Source organism: Akebia trifoliata, chromosome 1 (genome assembly GCF_017979445.1).
Source record: "Akebia trifoliata isolate Shusen 1 chromosome 1, ASM1797944v1, whole genome shotgun sequence".
NCBI lineage: Eukaryota > Viridiplantae > Streptophyta > Magnoliopsida > Ranunculales > Lardizabalaceae > Akebia > Akebia trifoliata.
Window position 1 is genome coordinate 17,155,005 of NC_141375.1, and position 20,917 is coordinate 17,175,921.

At 32.1% G+C, this 20,917-nt stretch overlaps 1 protein-coding gene across 1 annotated transcript in view; it reads right to left on the bottom strand.

Annotated features, from left to right (window-relative positions):
• Positions 1 to 12,450: 12,450 nt before the first annotated feature.
• The window catches only part of LOC147410790 (cytomegalovirus UL139 protein), a 63,704-nt gene continuing 55,237 nt past the window's right edge, over positions 12,451 to 20,917 (bottom strand). Inside the window, exon 4 of the mRNA XM_086440177.1 lies at positions 12,451 to 13,018. Coding sequence (XP_086296303.1) covers positions 12,794 to 13,018 — 225 coding nt within the window. The 3' untranslated portion in view covers positions 12,451 to 12,793. The remainder of the gene's footprint in view (positions 13,019 to 20,917) is intronic.

A 20,917-nucleotide genomic window follows, 5' to 3' on the forward strand; every position in this document is an offset into this window, starting at 1 on the left:
AAAAAGTGAGTTAAAAGTTATGGGCAAAATGGTATAACGTGACAAATTTAGAACTTGATTTGTCAATTTGGAATCATCGAATCTCTTAGACCGTGCATTGACTTTCGTAGTTTTTCCACTCTTTGATTATTCAATTTTCATTTGTCTTGCCTAAAAGAAATGAATATATAATTAAATCCTCGAAATTTGTAAAAATACATGCAATTTAGTTAATAAAATATAACTTAATGAATAAATTATTATACATGATTTTATGAAGAAATCACAACTATAAATTAGAAAATATGATTAAGTACTCTATAAAACAATGAGAAAATGCACACTTATAGGCACTTAACAACATTTAAAAACATGATCCGATACTTTAAGATTGTAAAGGATAAAATTCTATAAATTTTGAAAAAAAAAATTTAGAAGTTATTTTTCACATTGAATTTCATTTTTAAGTTTGAGAGTTATGTGTAAGTTTAGTAATCATAAGGGGTTGTGGTGTTGGTGTAATATCTTGAAAAACAATTAAATATATAAATGTAATAGCATACGCATATATGTGTGATTGCTTAAATATTATTTATAACATATGGATATAAATTTTATTTTTATGATTTTGTGCACTTATAATATATTTTTTCTTTTTAGGGGTAAAATGATAATTTCACTTCATGGTAGATTAGTTACTTTTTAAATATCATTATCAAAAAAAATATTTATCCTTTTACATAAGTAGATAAATCCTTGAATTGAAAAAATTATAACTTAATAAAAAAATAAGAATTTATTTATATTAGGGACGTAACCATCATTTTTATTTAAGTAATTTGTATTTTTTGCCATCAAAATGTCAAATTTTCAATTCGACCAAAACATAAAATATTCTTAAAATATAATTTTACAAAATATATTAGATTTCTTAAATTTTAGGAGATAGGAGATTTTTTGACTTTTTTGTCATTCACATATTTTTTTTAATTTCTTCTTCGTTTTTTATGTGATTTACCTCGTGATAATCTTATATTTTATCATGATATATTATATAATAAAGTTTTACAATTAATATGATGATATTGATGACCTTATTGGTTAAAAGTGGATAAATTTTTGAAAAAATGTATTTTGGTAATTTTACGTAGATCCAACAATGAGGGTTTTCTTTGAAATTTTCAAAAGTCAAAAGATGCTTTAAAATATTCTATTTTGAATTAATTTTTTTTTTAATTGCGGGAGATAAAATGAGGTGGTTAACTGATGCTTATCCTATAAGTTTGAGAATTTTAAATTTGGAAAACTCTTTTATACCATGTGTCGCTTTTCTATTGCATAGAATGTCATTTATTTTAATTCAAGATGTGACATATGTTTTAATCTTATTGGTTGATTATATTGAACTCTAAGATATTTTCATGTGGCTCAAAAATTAATAATCAATGGTCATGGTGAGGTAGGAAGTCTTTTAGCCTAATGGGTACAAACTGTATGATCAAAGTCATACCAATTTATTGGGAACCTATGCTACTATTGGAAAATGTGAAAAACAAACTTTTAAAGTTTAAAAAACTCTAGAGGTCTTCCCAAATTAGTGTTCACCTTACCCAATTCCAAATACTTAGAGAAACACCATTATTTGCTAGAAAAACACTATAAAAAAGCATTTGGAACTTCTATCTGCTAAAGTCGTTTGCTCTTGGACGAAACATGAAAGTTCTTCATCTAATCACGTTTTAAAACATACTTCATTTTTATATCAAAATATTATGTAGGTGTACATCTATACTTTTTCTTGATCTTTTCGTTATAATGATAGTATCTTTTCTGCAATTTCTTGTGCATATTTTCTTGATGTAAGAAAAATTAAATGTCATTCTTTTTATATATCATTTATAGTAGAAAAATTCATAAATGATGTATGGATAATAACAATGATGTTTGAAAAATGGTATTATTGCATCAGCATAATAAATTGGTAAAAAACCTTGATTGAGCAAGGAACCAGAGTGTCGTAGGGTCAATGGTCCCAAATGCCCCGCAAAAGGTCCCGTGTTATGTAGGTGTATGACTTAGTGCAAATATGCCCCGTGTTATATGGGTGAGATCTATGCATGAATTATCATTGTATGACATATTTTATTTATTTAATTTTTATATCAATTACACAATAAAAAATTTATAATATTATTTATTTACTTGATATGATTATTTTTCCAATTAAATCATAGGAAAGTATAGTGGTACCTATGGATATTTTTCTCACGTTGTTTATTCAAAATTTTCAGATGCTCATCTTGAGAACGTGCCTTAATTGAATTCTAAAAAAATATAGTTTTATATTTATCTTATTTCAATTTTGATTTGTTTCGAAATAAATTATGCAAAATAATAAATCATATAGGAATTTATTTATTTTTTATTTTATTTTATTTTATTTATGAACTTAATGCGATGGATTATTCTAGATGAATGTTTGGGTTGTTTTATTAAATTCTTAATAAATTAAAGTGATGAGTGATTGCTCTTTTATTTTGAATATTTGGATAGTTCACATCTTGTTTGCGTTTTGCCTAATAAATTATTATTTTTAGAATATGCCACCATAGTGATTATATGAGGGACAAAAATATCTCTTCAAAATGAGTAAAATCATCAAAATTGGATGAGTATTAAATATTATATGTTTTTTTTAAATAAACCATTGGAATTTGGATCTTTATAGTCTTTGCAAATGGACTCTATGTCGACTAATTTTTCTATTAGACATAATTTTTTTTTTTAAATAATCAAAGTACAAAACTTTTAGGTTTATGTGTTAGCTTTCTAGTCCCATTGACCGTTCATGAAAATATTGAGCGTGAAATCCGCAACAACCATTTCGTTAAAATTTGTATGTTGTATCTACAATGGGATAACACACATTTGCTAACTTTTTCTAATATTTTCTTTTATAACATGTAACTATTATATTTTTTATGAAAAATATATTAAGTTGAGATTATAATGGTTTAGAGAATACATCATTTAGAGGTGTCTCAGTAATTGAATAAAATCATAAATTTGGGATTATCGATGTTTACTTCTAATATTGACTGTTATAAAAAGTCTTTAAGCGTTAACTGTGAAATCTATTTTACCAAAATCATACATATTTTTTATATCTCAAATAATTTATAATATTTTAACCTTCAATATTTGGATCTACATCCTGACTCACGGGTTATGAGTCGGGTCGTGGACCCAGATTTTGGGGCGTCACAGTTGGATTCTTAACGTGGAGTAACCATTTGAGAAAAAACAACCCTCAATAAGGCTCAAAATCGTACTATGTTAGTAAGAAAATGGTTTCACTAAGATTATGTTGAAGTGACCTCAAACCGAAACCTCATATTGCACTTCTTGACGTGAAAATGTATGGGAACCATATATGTTTTTCATCGAGATACATGTGAAAAAGCATATATGGTTCCTATCCACTTTTACCTCAAGAAGTGCATATGAGGTTCCGGCTTCCTGCACAACTCTTTCACTAAATATAAAAGTGGGGCATTTATGAGCACTTCATTTTTGGTGTACAACCGGTTCTACTTTGCCTTCTCTCCTTAAATAGTAAGGATTTTGCAACTTCTTTGCTCCCAAAAATCTTGCTATTTTCACTATATCTTGTTATGGGATTCTACAATGATTTATATGTGGGGCTACTTTATGATTTATGTGAGGGCTGTGTTTCTAGTAGCAAACACTCAATTTTTTTTTTCCAATTTAAATATTTACAACAAATTGTAAACGTACCAAGCAATTAATAATTGTTTTTTTTTTTTTCTTTCTGTTGTTCTTTCTAAAATTATGTATTTTTTTTTTTTAATTTTAAAATAATTGATTATGAAATAATTTATCAAATTCCATTATCACCTCTCATAACCAATTATGAAATTGATTGATTATAGCCTTCACAATCCTTTACAAGAATGCTTACCAAATGGGTCCTTCTAGTATGCCAAACAATTTTCTATAAATGACATAGAACTTGTCGCTTTTCCAAGTGTGGAACTGACACTTTTGATAATCCCAAGCGTCGAGCTCGTCACTTCGAATTAAAACAAAATGTCATACTTGAAGCTTAGCATCAATTAAAACGTCAAACTCACTACTTTATGCCTAAGAAGTGTCAAGCTCGCCATTGATTTTCCATTATAATGGAAATAATGCTCTTTTTATATTTTTTGCCAAGTAGTGTAATACACATCTACTTTTTATTTTTATTTTTTATATATTATCTTTTCTATACAATTTTTCATGAACCATAACAATCCCAATCTATGCTATTGAAGTTAAATAACAAAATGACTTCTTATGATCTTACAGTTGTAATTTAATGTTGTTTCCAACGTGTGATGTTGCACTTAAAAATAAACTTTTGTAATGCACGAAATGCGTGCTCAAGAGGGGAGGAGGGGGGGGGGGGGGGGGGGGGCGCAAATTAGATTTAAGCCTCACGTGGGTGTGCATGAAAGGCCCACTTTTGCTAATCCGTTAGAGTTAATGTGTTGACTGTTCGGATTCTCCAACGTTCAGAAATAGGCTAATTAAGGCCCAAACGTATCTACCATTACTATAGTGGACTGTTGGGTTCTTTTAGACTGTTGGGCCTATTGTCTATAAAATAAATTGTGCCCTACTATTTGAGACATACAAAAAAACCTTTTTGATATCTCTTCTTCATTATTTTACTATTTTCTCTGAGATAAAATCTTGTTGTTTGTATAACATTCGATTCGATCAAGTTCATCGTAGATCTGTTATCTTTTTAGTGCACGGTTAGTAGATACAATAACTGTTGAATCTTAGAAACTAGATGCCTGAGACGAAATCTCATATTTAAGCCTCATATGGATGTGCATGAAAGGGCCACTTTTGCTAACCCGTTAGAGTTAATGTGTTGATTGTTCGGATTCTCCAACGTTCAGAAATAGGCTAATTAAGGCCCAAACGTATATACTATTACTATAGTGGACCGTTGGGCTCTTTCAGATTGTTAGGTCTATTGTTTATAAAATAAATCATGCCCTACTATTTGAGATATACAGAAAAAGCTTTCCGATCTCTCTCTTATTCATTACTTTACTATTTTCTCCGAGATAAAATCTTGTTCTTTGTATAACATTCGATTCGATCAAGTTCATCATAGATCTGTTATTTTTGAGTGCACGGTTGGTAGAGACAAGATTTTTGAATCTTGGAAACTAGATGCCTAAGACCGATTGCACCAAGGATTCTTTCCTAAGAAGACAAAATTAGTTTTAAGGACAATAACTTCTCCGTGCCTTAGTCACTGATAAGTTCTTCCAATTTTTTTGTGTTTTTTATTTTATTCTATTGGTTACAATATATTGTTTCAAGAACACATAACCAAAAATTAGAACCAGAATTTACAATAATCTTAAAACCAATTTATTTATATTTTGTTTATGTTTTTACACTTTGAAACATGGATTTGAAACCCGAACATGTGAAAGCTGATTTGTTGAAATCAAAACTCTTTAATGGAAAATTTTGCCCAAGATGGAGTTAGAAAATGCTCTTCTTCCTTGAAGGCCTAAATGTACTGTTTATTCTCAAAGTAGAAAAACATGCATGAACAAATCTTAATCTGCAAAACTGGGTCAAAACATATGAGATTTGTAGAAATTATATTTTATATTGTCTATATACACTTTTTATGATATTTATTATGTGTATGAGACTTCTAGAGAATTGGGAGGGGGAGGGGGGCACATTAGAGATGAAATATGTAACATAAAATGTGGGTGCCAAAAAATGTGTAATCAAAACATTTTTGGAGTTTTTAATTGTTGATAGGAAATTGATTATGGACTAAGTGAATAAGGTTCAGAACATTGTTCATGAGTTGACTTATAAAGATATTATATTGCCAAAACAATTTGTAATATCATCTTTAATTGAGAAACTTCTCGAAAGTTGGAATGAATACAAGACTAATTTGAGGCAGAAGAAGAAAAATAAATCCCTTAAAGACCTCATTGTCCAAATCAATATAAAAGATGCTAGTAGATAAAGAGAGAAAAATGGCTAGGTGAAATAATTTGTCACCAAAGCCAATTTTGTTGAAGGAGATTCTCAACCTTGAGATTCAAACTTAAGAAGACGTTCAAAAAAGAGGGACCAAAAACAAAGAATACCATTGACTTCAATAAGTCATAAGATAGTTATTTCGTGTGTGGTAAACCTGGTCATCATGCAGCTAAGTGCATATTTAGAAAAATCAAGGAAAAATTGAAAGGCAACGATGTGAATTTGATAGCGATAAATGATGACACCATAGTTGTAGTTTTCTGAGAGGTCAGTTTTGTGAAAAACTCTAAGGAATGGGCTATTGACATTGGTGCTACGAGGCACTGTGTAAAAATATGGAGATATTTACCTCTTACAATCCTATAGAGTGAAGTGGTTTACTTAAGAGATTTGAGGATATTTCAAGTTACTGGAAAAGGCAAACTGACCATCAAGCTGACTTTTTGGAAGATGTTGGCACTCACTGATGTCCTTCATGTTTCAGTCATTAAAAAGGAATCTAGTGTCTGATTCTCTTTTGAACAAAGTTGGAATTAAATTTGTCTTTGAGTCAAACAAACTTATACTAACAAAGAATGAGTTATTTTTAGGGAAAGGGTATTGTAATAGTAGATTGTTTGTACTCAATGTTATGAATGAAAATGCATCATCTTCTGCTTACCTTGTTGAATCAATTTCTTTATGGCATGCTAGACTAGGATACTAGTTTAAGAAAATTAAAGAAATTGAAAAACTTAGGTATCTTACCCAATCTAAAAGCTAAGAAGTTAGATAAATGTGAGATTTGTGTCTAATCAAAATTCACCCACAAATCACGCCATAATGTATCTAGAACAGCTTTAGAACTTCTTAGTTAGTGACCATACAAGTTTAAAATCTAGAGGAGGTAAAAGATATTATATTACCTTTGTGGATGATTACTCGAGGTACACAAAAGTCTATCTACTTAGAAGTAAGAATGAAATAGAAATTATGTTCATTAAGTATAAGAATGAAGTAGAGAATCAATTAGATAGGAAAATTAAAAGATTAAGATTTGATAGAGAGGGAGAATATGATTTAAATCTCCTTAGTCAATTTTGTGAACAAAATGAGATTATTCATGAAGTGAGTCCTCCATATTCACCTAAGTCAAATGACATTGTAGAAATGAAAAAATATATCTTTAAAGGAAATGTTAAATATTTTTTTGTTAAGTTTTGGTTTGCCAACTAACATGTGGGGACAAGCAATTCTCAGAGCTTGTCATTTAACTAATAGTAGAAATTAGACAAAACTCCATATGAGTTATGGAAAGATTATGCACCCAATTTAAGTTATCTTAAAGTGTGGGGGTGTCTTTATAAAGTAGGTCTCCTAGAAACTAAAACGAAAAAAATAGATTCTAAAATAGTTGATTGTGTGTTCTTGGGATATTCTGAAAATAACACTTCCTATAGATTGTTAATCTTAAGGTTTAGTGGAAATGAAACAAAAACCAATGCTATTATTGAGGCTAGGGATGCTGGATTTTTTAAGGATATTTTTCTAATGAAAGTTAAAACTTCGTTAAGCTCTAATGACAAAGGAAAAATAGTCGAAAAAGTGAAACACCAATTCTTAAATATTTTCCTTAAGAAATTAATCCTAGTAAAGTTGTAGAAGGAATATAACTTAGAAAAAGTAAAAGAGTTAGAAATAAACCAATCTAGGGGATGATTTTTATACTTATTTAGTGGATGATGATCTATTAAACCATACTTGGGAATTAGTAGACTTACTCAAAAGCACCAAACCTATTGGATGCAAATATGTATTTAAAAATAAACTAAGATCCGATGGATAAATATGAAGTTTAAAGCGAGGTTGGTCGCCAAAGGCTTTTGAAAGAAAGAAGGAATGGATTACTTTGACATGTACTATCCCGTTACTATGATTGCTACTATTAGAGTATTAGTAGCCTTAACTTCGATTTACAGACTAATTGTTCATCAAATGGATGTCAAAGCGGAATTTTTAAATGGTGATTTAGAAGAAGAAATTTCTAGCAACCCCGAAAGGTGTATGATTCTCAACCAAGAGAATAAAGTATGTAGGTTAGTAAAATTCTTATATGGGTTAAAATAAGCACTTAAACAATGGCATGAGAAATTTGATTCTGTGTTAAAGTCTAGTGGATATATCTTTAATGATTATGATAGGTGTATGTATAGCAAATTTAGTAACAAAATTGATGTAATCATTTGCTTGTACGTAGATGATATGTTGATTTTGGGAACAAATCTAAAAGTTGTTGAGGATATTAAGCTTTTTCTAAAATCCAAATTTGAGATGTAGGATTTATGAGAAATTGACGTCATGCTAGGGATTAAAATAACAAAAAAAGAAAAATGATTTGTTTAATAACAAAGTCACTATGTAGAGAAGGTTTTAAAGAAGTTTGGGCACTTTGAGAGTATACTTATTTTGACTCCTTTAGATCCGATCCGAATATGAAGTTAAAAAATGATAGAGGTAATAGTGTGTCATAAAAAAATATATGCTAGGATCATATGAAGTTTGATGTATCTAATGAATTGTACTCGTTCATATATAACTTTTGTTGTGAGGGTGTTAAGTAGATTAAGTAGTATTCCTAGTAAAGATCATTGGATAATATTAGTAAGAGTTCTTAGATATTTGAGAGGAACCATGGACATGAGCTTACATTTTAATGGAAATCTAAATGTGATAGAAGGGTACAATGTGTGAACTAAATATCAGAATTTGATGAATCCAAGTCCACTAGTGGTTATATTTTCACATTAGGTGGAGAAGTTGTCTCTTAGAAATCATCCGAGTAGACATGTATGGCTAAATCTACAATAGAATTAGAGTTCATTGCATTATAGTTAACTAGAACTGAGGCTGAATGGCTGAGAAACCTATTCATAGGTATTCCCTTGTGGGAGAAACCAATGCCATCAGTATAAATTCATTAAGATAGTCAAACTATTATAGCTAAGATTAAAAATCATATACATAATGGTAAGAAATGTAAACACTATAATTTGAATGGCCCCCATTTGAAATGACCCAAAAATATCGGATTTTCTAATAAGATTTGCCAACTGGCTTAAATAGTTCAAATCGTCTAAACACGATATTTTGATCAAATCGAAAGTCTCTCAAACCACCTAAAGGATTCACAAAAAAGACTTGGTGTACCCCCACCTTCCTTACCTTTTACTTTTTCACCCTCAAGATCGAAAATACCCTAAGCCCGTTTAGGGCTCACAAACCCTCAACTCCCCAAAAATCATTTCTCACCTTATCCAACCTAACTTAGACTTAATATCACATCACTTAAACCCTAAAATACATCCATCCTCAAAAACTCATTATAAAATATACCCTAACCGATCCTAAATAACCTAAAACATTTTCAAACTCAAGCCCAACACACTAAAGCCTAAACCAATTGAAATCCACATCCATACTCCACATCAATCAATCAAACTTTGATCATCAAATGGATACTTGTCCATATCATAACTCATCTCCTAAAAAAAATCATTCTATCCAATCTAATACCTTACTTTTCTATAACACAACCACCAACCCACATCACAACCCATACCCCCATATTTCATGTCATAAATTTAATCCATCACTTTTTCTATAACACAATCACCAACCCACCTCCCTTCATTATTCATTTTAAACCTATTCTCACAACCCATCCCCACACCCTTCTCCTTAATCAATTCATCTAATTACTCAATCTCTATACATTTTTGACACATGTCATCATCATTTCAAAATCTAATTACCTAACTTCTTACACAACTAATTTTTTTAATTAAATACCATACCCCCTCATCTCACTTAACATTCAATTACATTCTTTCAATCAAACACTACATCATTTCACCTACTAAACACTCAACTCAAATGCGTTGGAGTAGATCCAACCCATTTGGATAAAAAATTACCCATTTACCCCAATTCCACAAATACCCTCATCCCAACTCTAAATTTCACACTCTTTACTCTCAAACCCCATGCCATTCTCTATTATTCTACTTCTTCACCCCATCCTACCCTCAAAAGCAACTCTCAACACCTATAAATACCTCCTCTCACCTCCTAAAAATGGCACCAAGTCTAACAAAAAAAATCTTCTTTCAACTCTCTTATACTTTATTCTCACATTCTCAAATTATTACTTTAAAACATATTTTCATACTTTACTAAGGACTTAAGAAGGACCTAAGAAGAAGAAGAAGAAAGAAGGAAGGGAAGAAAATAAGGCCTCAAGGTAGAATGAAGATAACATTATATGCCTCCTTCTTCTCCCAAGTCTAACAAAAAAAATCTTCTTTCAACTCTCTTATACTTTATTCTCACATTCTCAAATTATTACTTTAAAACATATTTTCATACTTTACTAAGGACTTAAGAAGGACCTAAGAAGAAGAAAGAAGGAAGAAGGAAGGGAAGAAAATAAGGCCTCAAGGTAGAATTGAAGATAACATTATATGCCTCCTTCTTCTCCTTTCTCCATATCCCTTTTTTACTTTCCTCCTTACCTCTTTAATTTCTTTTTAGAAAGACTTAAGATGTGATGCTTCTCCTCCCCTATCTTCAGTAGATCGGACTTTGGTTCGATTGAAAGTATATGGGTTGTAACCACTTTTAAAACAAACCTGATTTTTAAATCTTTCAAATAGTTTTGAGGCAATCGGTATTTGGGTTCTTCTCAACTCATGAGAATGGACCCATAACCATAACCAATACTTTTCAAATATGTATTGTTTCCAAGGCTAGGTCCATATAAGGATCATCTCCTTTAATGAGATGATCCTTATAAACTAGGTCGATAACAAATCTCTACTTAGGGTACAAGTCGTCAACACGTGGCACTTTTATTTTATCTTCGTTTGTTACAATCTACTGTTTCAAGAACACATAACCAAAAATCAAAACCAGAATTTATAACAATTGAATGGATGTTTGCTCCCCAGATTCAACAGTTTTTTTGAATTAGAGATGTCAACACTGGAATCACCAATTTCCAATTGACCGATAACATAAGGTACCCTTGAGAGAAAATGGATTTAAAATAACGAGATAGTATTAGTGAGAAAATTTGATTGATTAAATCGGAGAAGAGACTCAAGAACATGAAGTTAAGAGACACATTTCTTAATTAGATAGACAAATCTGGAAGGGTGCACCCTTCCAGAATAAAAAATTGAATGGAAAGGAAGAACTCGTTTGTCAGGAAAAAACGAAGAGACATTTACTATCTCTAAAAATCAATTAAAACAGTTAAATTTTAAAAACAAAAAGTTGAATAAAAAATGGTCAATTAAGATCCAAACCCAAAACTGGCTTGGCGTTTGTCTGCGAAGTGCGTCGTGTCGCACATGCACCAAGAATTTTCGGAGGTTGGATCCAAATCCCAATAAAAACTTTGGTTTCTTTTTTGGCCCCCCATGTGCACATGTGAATCGGCCTATTTACTTTCTTAGCTTCCAAGCCCAAGAGAAGAAAGTTCAGCTCTTCTTTTTACTGATGTGCAGCTCTTCTTTTAACTAACGTGGGACTAAAGATAAAACACAAGCAAATAAATAAATAAAAAACAAAAAAGCCTTTGAAGCTAGGATTTTTCCTTTCACAATAATGTGGAAGCTGACGACATGCGAAGAGTAAAGGGTAAATGACGATGTGGAACTCCTTTTGTATGGGGGTGTCAATGGGTTGGTTCCTAAGGAACTTAGAACCATAATGATTAATATTAATTCGGTTCCAGTTCTTATCTTAGTTCGGTTCCAATTCGTATCGGTTATCGGTTCTAGGTCCGATTACAAAATAAATAGAATCGGAATTGAAATCGTCAAAAATCACGGGTACCCATCGGTTTTGGTTCTCAAGAATCGAATGAGAAAAAAAAAATTTCAAATTATTATAACAAAAATTTTCCTATAAAAAATTAACATGTTATCAACAAAATTATTAACTTAGTTATAATTTGTTATACTAAAGATACGACTTACTAATTTTTTTAAAAGTAAAATATTTATTTTTGTTAAAAGTAACAAATTTTTAGAAGAATAACTCATTTTAAGCTTCAATCGATGATTTATATGAAAAATTGAAGAATTGTATATAACATGCATTTATTTTGAAATAAAAAATACTTTAAATCTTCTATAGTATGGAAATAAATGACTAAATTAATCGGTTCTGGGTGCCTGTAGTTTGGTTCCGGTTCCAATAATTTTCTTTAATTAAACAGCAAGCTTGAATATGCTTCACGAAGATAAATTTTGGTTACACGAGAACAATATTAATAAATTGAACGTAGCAGAGATGATGATGGTGCTGCTGCTGCCCTAAAGGATGAGTGGAATCAGCGGAAGCTCTGTCTTTACACAACTAAATTCAAGAACATGATTCCTCTAGCCAACCTCACATTTTTGGAATAAAGCTCTGATGATGATGATGATCTCTGTTCACCATCCATCAATGCAAGTGAGATGAAACCCAATTCTCATCTTTGAAAAAAAAAAAAAAAAATCACATAAATATGGTTATGACAAATGATTAAATCCTTTCGCTCCTGATTACCAAATTTTACAATTTGAATATCTTCAAGTACATGATGTGAAACGTCAACATAATATCCATTAGAAAACAAACCTCTGTCTGTCCCAAAGACCTTCACTAGTTGATTTTCAGAACTTAGTTTTTAAGTGTTATTCTGTATAAGTTTCCTTCTATCTTGATCTTGTGACATTAAAATATTGTAAAGTTGCTTCTGTAATTGTGCTCGTAACTGGTAATTTGAAGCCAACCTTCCCTCTAAATTCACCTTGACTAATAGAAGTTCAGCCTTTCTAGTCTCTGCTGCAGCAATCTCTGAATTACTCAAATACCCATTGCTGCCTTGAATTTCTACAAGCCTAGTCTTCAGCTGAAAGAAGAAAAAAACATCCATTGAGTTCTTCCAACATATAGACAAGCATATAGTGCATTAGTTACATTGGAAGGAGATGAGTTAGTCAATCCTTGGTACTATTTTTGTAGAAAGCACACGATTAACGTAATCATATGCCAACCAATCAAACAAACGATCATCATTTTCATGTCTTATTGCAAATGTTAGGGTTGGTGACATGATTTTTCTCAATTCAACTATATTGAGTCATATCTTTGTACTTCAGTCAAGGCCTACGTTTTATTATTTTCTTGGTAAAGATACACATCATTTTTATTTTCCCTCTCATCTTTCTAGAGATTTCAAGTTTCAACTTGCACCAAGTTTCAGTCATTGATATTCGTTATATATACCCAGAACATGGCTAGTGGTCATCAATCCCATATGATTTTTTCTGTGAACCCTTTGAATTCATAAAGCTAGAGAAAACATGTGAACCAAGAAACCAACTTTAGGATCTCACTTCCAAGTGCAACTATTCATTACTTTCTCAAGGATTGGGTTTTCTTCAAACCAGATAAGCAAACTTGTCAAACCATATATCTCCAAGACATCCATTTTCATTCCAAATGAGTCTGTACCAGCATATACCATATTCACTCATATTTGTTAGAAACAAGGACAGAGGCGACAATCCTTAATAAAATTTTCATACTAATGTTAACCTATCAAAATAAAAACAAGTTAGAAACAAGGACCACCTTATAAGCATTGTCACAAAATTCAACAATTTATTTCAAAACTTCAAAAATTATCCGGCTGCCTTCCAGGCTCTGTTTGAGTCATGCCTTGTGGCTGGGAGCTCTTCCTCAGGAATCAAGACAGCTCTGTGGAGTCTCACACTTCGCAGTATGTTGGGAGCTTTGGTTGGAGAGCAATAGACGAATCTTTGAGGCTAAAGTTATGGACTTACAATTTCTTTTCTTGTCAATTCTAGGCCTCTTGTTCTTACAGTCGAAGGTGTTCAAGGAACTCAGGGGGGGTTAGCTTCGAAGATTTTGTAGTAAGATGGGAAGGTGTGTTGTATTTCATGAGAGTAAACTTTTTGTACTTGTTTGTGCTTGGTTGGCCATCTCGGCTGACTTTGCTCCAAATAATGAAATCTTTGCTTATCAAAAAATAAAATAAAATTAGTCAACCAATAAAATTAATGAGCGATTTTTTATTAATCCCCCCCTTTTAACATCAAGATTCTATCTTCCTTCTCATGAACCATATTGAATTTTTAGGAAGGTTGAAGTTGATAAGAGTATCGGGTAGAAACCCAAAAACATCATTTGTATAATCCCCAAATTTTCCCAGATCCATTTGAATTTAACCGAATTGACCCCGACCCCCCCGCCCCAACTCTCCATTGAATAATTGCCAAATTCAAACTTGGTTAGCATGCTTATAAGTTATAAGTAATTCACCATAAAATATAAAATCATGACAATTGTATAAGAGGATCCCAAGTAATGCCCCAAAACTCCCAAGACTTTCCAGACTAAAACCTGGCTACTTCAAAATACAAAAATGTCTTTTTGCTAAATAACAAGAAGCTGAACGACAAGCGTGAAAAATGTGAAATGTTACCTACAAAAAGAACTTCTAGGAAAATTTTCCACACTAAGAGTCCATTTGCATACATATAAAAAAGTAACCTTTTTTTTTTTTTGAACGACAAGCGTGAAAAATGTGAAATGTTACCTTATTTCAAAAAGAACTTCTAGGAAAATTTTCCACACTAAGAGTCCATTTGCATACATATAAAAAGTAACCTTTTTTTTTTTTTCACTTTAGAAAGTTAAAAAGTTGAAAAGTTCATTTGGATTCATTTTTAGAAAACTAATTTTTTAATGTTAAAAAATCCTGACTTTTTAAAAAGCAAAAGGAAACTACTTTCTAAAAATTTAGGGATGGCAACAGGGAGGGTTTGGGATAGGTTTGACCAAGCCTGACCCCAGCCTCGATTACAATTGTTTACCCCAAATTTGCCTTACCTTGCCCCGACCTTGACTTGGGTCAATTTTTTTTTACCCATCCCCTAATAGTTTTTCCCGCCTCGCCCCTTTTTAATGTTTGAATGGTGTGTTTTAATCTTTAATTGGGGTGTGATAAATAATTTAAGAACTTGGGTATAATAAGTAAAAGTTGGGTGCCAATAATAGCTCTAATATTTTTTTTTCTTTTAATAGGTAAAAAAGTATAGGTGGGGGTCTGAACCTAGGATTTGGGAACAACTTTCCACACATCTTAACACTTAGCTAAGTTGAACTTGTTGATAGCAACTCTTTCTCTCTCTCTCTCTCTCTCTCTCTCTCTCTCTCTATATATATATATATATATATATATATAGAGAAACGTTCAAAGGCCCTAGAAAGAGCCAAACATAGTTCAATATGGGTTAGAAGTTTCAGAATAGGCTGATTTTTTGTGAGGATAATCTCTATGGTAAGGAGATCATCCTCGCAAAAAAAAAAAAAAAGCTCATTCTGAAACTTCTAACAATCAAAAGTGGTTTATAGATAATTAACGGCCCATGATTCTTCAACTTGTAAATCGGGCTTAGAAGTTGTAGAATGGGCTGATTTTTTCTGAGGACAATCTTCTCACAATATAAATCATCCTCACAAAAAATCAGCCCATTCCAAAACTTCTAACCCATATATTGAAAAATGTTTGGCTCTTTTTAGGACCTACGAACACTCTCATATTTCTATCTATTTATCAATCTATATATATATATAGTCGGGGTGGGGCAGGTTGGCAGGTTAACAGGTAAACAGGGCGGGGTATATCAAAACCGTCCCTACCCAAAACTGAATTGGTTTTCATTTTCAATACTGAAACCGTTTAAAATTGTGAATTCCCGACCTTATAGGGGTGGGGTGGGGCGGGGCAAAATTATCATCCCTATAAAAGTTACTTCCTCCCAAAGCTACTTTCTGCATAGCAATTTTCAACTTTCTGCTCTATCCAAACGGGGCCTAAATCATCAAAGATCTGATTTTGTCTTCCAATCACATCTTTATGCAAATTCCTCAGTAGAACTTCTCATGTGGGTTGGTTATTCCTCCCCCTTAGAGGCTAAGTTGGTCCCTCCTATGTCTGATAGCTACTTTCCTATAAAAAAAAATTATCATGGCTACTTGCACATAAGTACACTATTCATCAACCTCATAATGTCTAAAGCTAAGATTACAATTGATCACCTATTACCAGGTGGTACTTTTTCGTGTTTGTAATTCCTACGATATATATTTTTGACATATTTCCATAAAATATACCAAATATTCCACTTCCATAGGCTCAACTAGAAACTTAAGACATTTCTTTTTGTATGCATTTCGATGGAAATCAATGTTCATTTCAGGAAATGCTTCGTTGACTACCAAAATTTTGATGTAATAATCAAATCCCAAGATTATGGTGAAAATATTTTGGTGGGTAGTAGATTTGATAGAAATATTCTTTAAAAAAAAGAAATCTAAAATACCAATAAAATGTACAATATACTTGCAAAAAAGACTTGTAAATTACACAATAAATGAATTATGATTGATTATGTATCAACATCTTCTTATTCTAGTCTGGGTCTTCCCTTGTGTCAAGTCATCTTGGCCACATTCCAAGTAAATTCATCGAGTTTTACAACAATGGATCAATAGGTTGATAGGAAATGTCCTATTTGCATAGTTATGAAAAAAGTTGATAGTCATACAAAGATTCAAGATCCATGAATTGATGTGGCAAGTTGATTGCATCTTCACAGACACGCGTATTTCATTGACTCTAAAGCAAGGATCAAATTGTCACATTTTCATGGGGTAACAAGGAATCTACTTTCTTTTTGTGATAATTATAACTACGGATTCACCAAGACTTCGGTCACTAGCTTCTCCTCTTAGAACTTTGTAAATCATAAAAATTCATTACAACGTGAAGAGATTATTTGGGCGAGTTTCATGAATGAAGTTGTCCTTTGCTCCAAGGTAGTCTCTACCTACACATTATTTTAATAATTTATTTATTTTTTGATCAGTAAGCCTATTTTTAATGAGTTCAGTAACTTGGTGTTGATGGGCTTTGAACCCAGATCTCTGGTACATCACCCAAAGACTTCACCAACTAATTCATTATTATAAACTAAGGTCTGAGAAGAAAAAAATTAAGATAAAATTGAAGTCTTTTAAGATGTTACAACATAAAATTTCCAATACTAGCATATGAATGTAAGGTGCACACATCTGACACAATCCACAAAATATTGCTCTTACAGAACTTCCCTTATCATTCTTAGGTCGATGCATTAAAATATGGTTATGTTGCCCCAATTTAATCTCCAATCTAAACCATGGTCTTAAATCTCGTTCGAGACCGATATGACTTGGTATTGTCCATGAATGAGATGTATAGCCATGGCGTCTCACATCTTGCGAGATAAATGAGTTAACTCAAACAATATTTTGAAAATCTCAATTGAGTCAGTAAAACTCGTCTGAGTCAACTGGGATTTTGTACATTTTAATGAAAATAAAAAAATAATTAGAATTTAAACATTTGTTATCTAAATAAAATATGATTTTATAATAAAACATCTTCTAATCCACCTTATTCTATACAAAAAATTATAATTATATATAGATATATACATATACATCTACATATACACACACACATATATACATATATTGTCCAAGTTAACTGGGTCTCCTCCATGGACTAGATGAGACGTTAAACTGAGATTTAAAACCATGAATCCAACCTAGATTTTAAATTTTCAGTTAAGTAACAAATCAATGGAAATAGATAAATCCAAGGGGAAAAAGAACAGATCATCCCTTAAAAAAAAACATAAAAATGGTTGGCAACAATTAGAATGTCTTATTTTTGTTTTGATTCATTCAAAATCATCTAGCCATTGTTTCTATTTTTGTTTAGATGTGTATATTTGATTTTATTCTTCATCCCTTCAATCAAGGGGTTGTAATAATTTAAGTTCACTCTCATGGAATAAAATTCATAATAGTCTATTCCACTTCAGTTCATGGTATCAGAGAAACACCATCTCTTATAGCTCACCTCTCCGTGACTTTTTAATCTCATCACAATTTGCTTTATGATCCCTCATTGATCATTTATTTTTCTTGTTCTTCTCTAAATCTAATTGGTCACATAACCGTACTTCTTCCACATCTGAATTTTTTTGTCATGGCTTCTGGTTTGGAGAATGAAGCTTCTCTCTCAATAACCCTTTTTATTTGTTGCACTTTGACAATCTTGGAACCATCCTCGTTTTGCACAACCTTAATGGTGATATCTACAACACCTAGTCTCGTGCTATGAGAATTGCATTGACAACCAAAAACAAGTTTGGTTTTGTTGATGGGAGTCTGTCTAGGCCTGAGACTCCTCTTCCTCTCTTTCTTTATGAGAAAGATGTAACAACATGTTGCTATCTTGGTTGATTAATGCTATGATAAAAAAACATCTCCGTAGTGTTTCATATGCTACTACTGGCTATGAAGTATGGGTCGATCTTCGTGATCGTTTTTCTCAAAGCAATGCACCACAGATTTTTCAACTCAAGAAGCTTATTGTCACGTACCTTCTAGAACAATCAGTCACTACATATTTCACCAAACTCAATGCCCATTGCTTCATGTTCTTTTGGAACATCTGAATCTCTTGTTGCATACCAATAAAATGAGCGTCTTATACAATTTGCCATGGGTTTAAATACCACATACGGTCCTATCCGTGGCCAGATATTGCTCATTGAACCCCTACCATCAGTAGTGAAATCATATTCTCTTGTTCTACAAGAAGAGTGACAACGTGAATTACATGTTGGAAAAATCTGTAGTTTTTCCAGATTTTTGTGACCGAGTGGGTCTATTTGAGCTACGATTTAAGTGGGTCCCATTATTTATTTGTGGCGAGACCACTTGGAAACTTATTCTTTTCAACAAAGAGAATAGTTTCATGTTTTAGTTGTCAAAAATCCATTTGGGGTGAATGACAAATCGGCTCCAAACAACCCCTTTTATTCCTATCAGAAAGAACACACCTCTTGATTTTGAAGGGGCACATCCCTTGATTTAGAAATGGCATATCTCTTGAATTTGAAGGGGCACACCCCTTAATTTAGAGAGGGACACATCTCTTGATTTCCATGGGTGCCTGTTCGTTCTGTAAGGATACATCTTTTGGTTTTGGGTTGTCTCTTAAGAGACACACCTTTCCTTTTCCAAGAGACATTATGTCTCTTAGAAACATCTTTTCCCAAGAGACACCTTGTCTCTTAAAATTCTATAAATAGGTCATTTCAACCTCAGTTTTATTCACTCAAAAATTTTCTCTTCTTCTTCTTTGCTGTTTAAACGTGCAAGCATTCTGTTTTACATTTGCATTCTTTGAGAGTACAAACAGTAGCGTTCGGTTCGTTAGACGTGTAGATTGTAGTGCTGCCTCTACACGTGTGATCGTTGTATCCTGGGAGACAATTGTTCATTGATCCGTGTGCACCAAGTTGCAGGAACAAAATTGTCTTAAGGACATTGTGTTCAACACAAACCTCGGTCAAACTTCTATTTGTTCATTCTCGGGTATCTACCGCAAGAAAATTTCAACATTACATACTATTCCTGGAGCAACCGACGTCCTCATCTGGTAGGTAATGTCATCATTATTCATCTTTTTTTATCTTTCTACTTGTTGGATAATAGATAGTGGTGCCACTGATCATATTACAAACAATATTTCTTTGTTCTCCAAGTTTACCACACTTCATTCCTCTTAATCTGTCAGGTTACCTAATGGCATCACAGCCCCCATGTTACACGTGGGTTCAATTTCCTTACACAATGTTTTATGAGTACCATCATTTAGCTACAATCTTTTGTTTGTACCCAGTTTTACTAGTTCTCTTCAATGTATGGTAACTTTCTCTTCTGATCTTTGTATATTCCAGACCCGTTAACACAAAGGACAATTGGAGTAAGTAAAAGACATGATGGACTTTATTTTCTCCAAGTTCTTATACATTAAGTTGCTTCCAATTTTGTTCCTGGGGACTCTACTACTAATCTTTGACATTGTCATCTTGGACACCGTCCATACCCCGACAAAATGCTATAATTTCTCGTAGTATTAGTACTTCTAGCACTTGTTATTGTGATGCCTGTCATAGAGCTAAACAATCTCGTCTTCCTTTTCCAGCTAGTACTATTTCCACTGCTGTATCTTTTGCACTTATTCATTGTGACATTTGGGTGGTTATTGTAGATTAAGAGTTTGAGAAGAAGAATAGAAGAAGATATTGGAGAAACGTGGGAGGAGTTGAATTGACTCCAACCCTAGTTGCACAATGTATTATATATCGTAACCAAAATAACAAAAGAAAGAAAAGACAATACTACCCCTACTAATAATAACTTATTATGCCTAACACTTCCCCTCAAGCTGGAGAATATATATCATATAAATCCAACTTATTACAAATATAATCAACCCTACTACAACCCAATGACTTAATAAACAAATCAACAAGTTGATCTTCAGACTTCACATAGAAAGTAACAGTTTCACCATTCAGGAGTTTGTTTCGAACAAAGTGACAATCAACTTCAATATGTTTCTTCCTCTCATGAAACACATGATTAGAAGCTATGTGCATAGATGCCTAGTTATCACAAAAGAGACTCATAGGTAGTTCTACTGTAAAGCCTATCTCCTAAAGAAAGTGTCAACCAAGTTAGTTCACAAGATGTGTATGACATAGCTCTATACATAGCCTCCGCATTAGATCTAGTAACAGATTGTTTCTTGTTTTTCCATAATATTCATAAGAGTATTAGAATGTTCTGTTTCTATTTTGATTCATTCAAAATC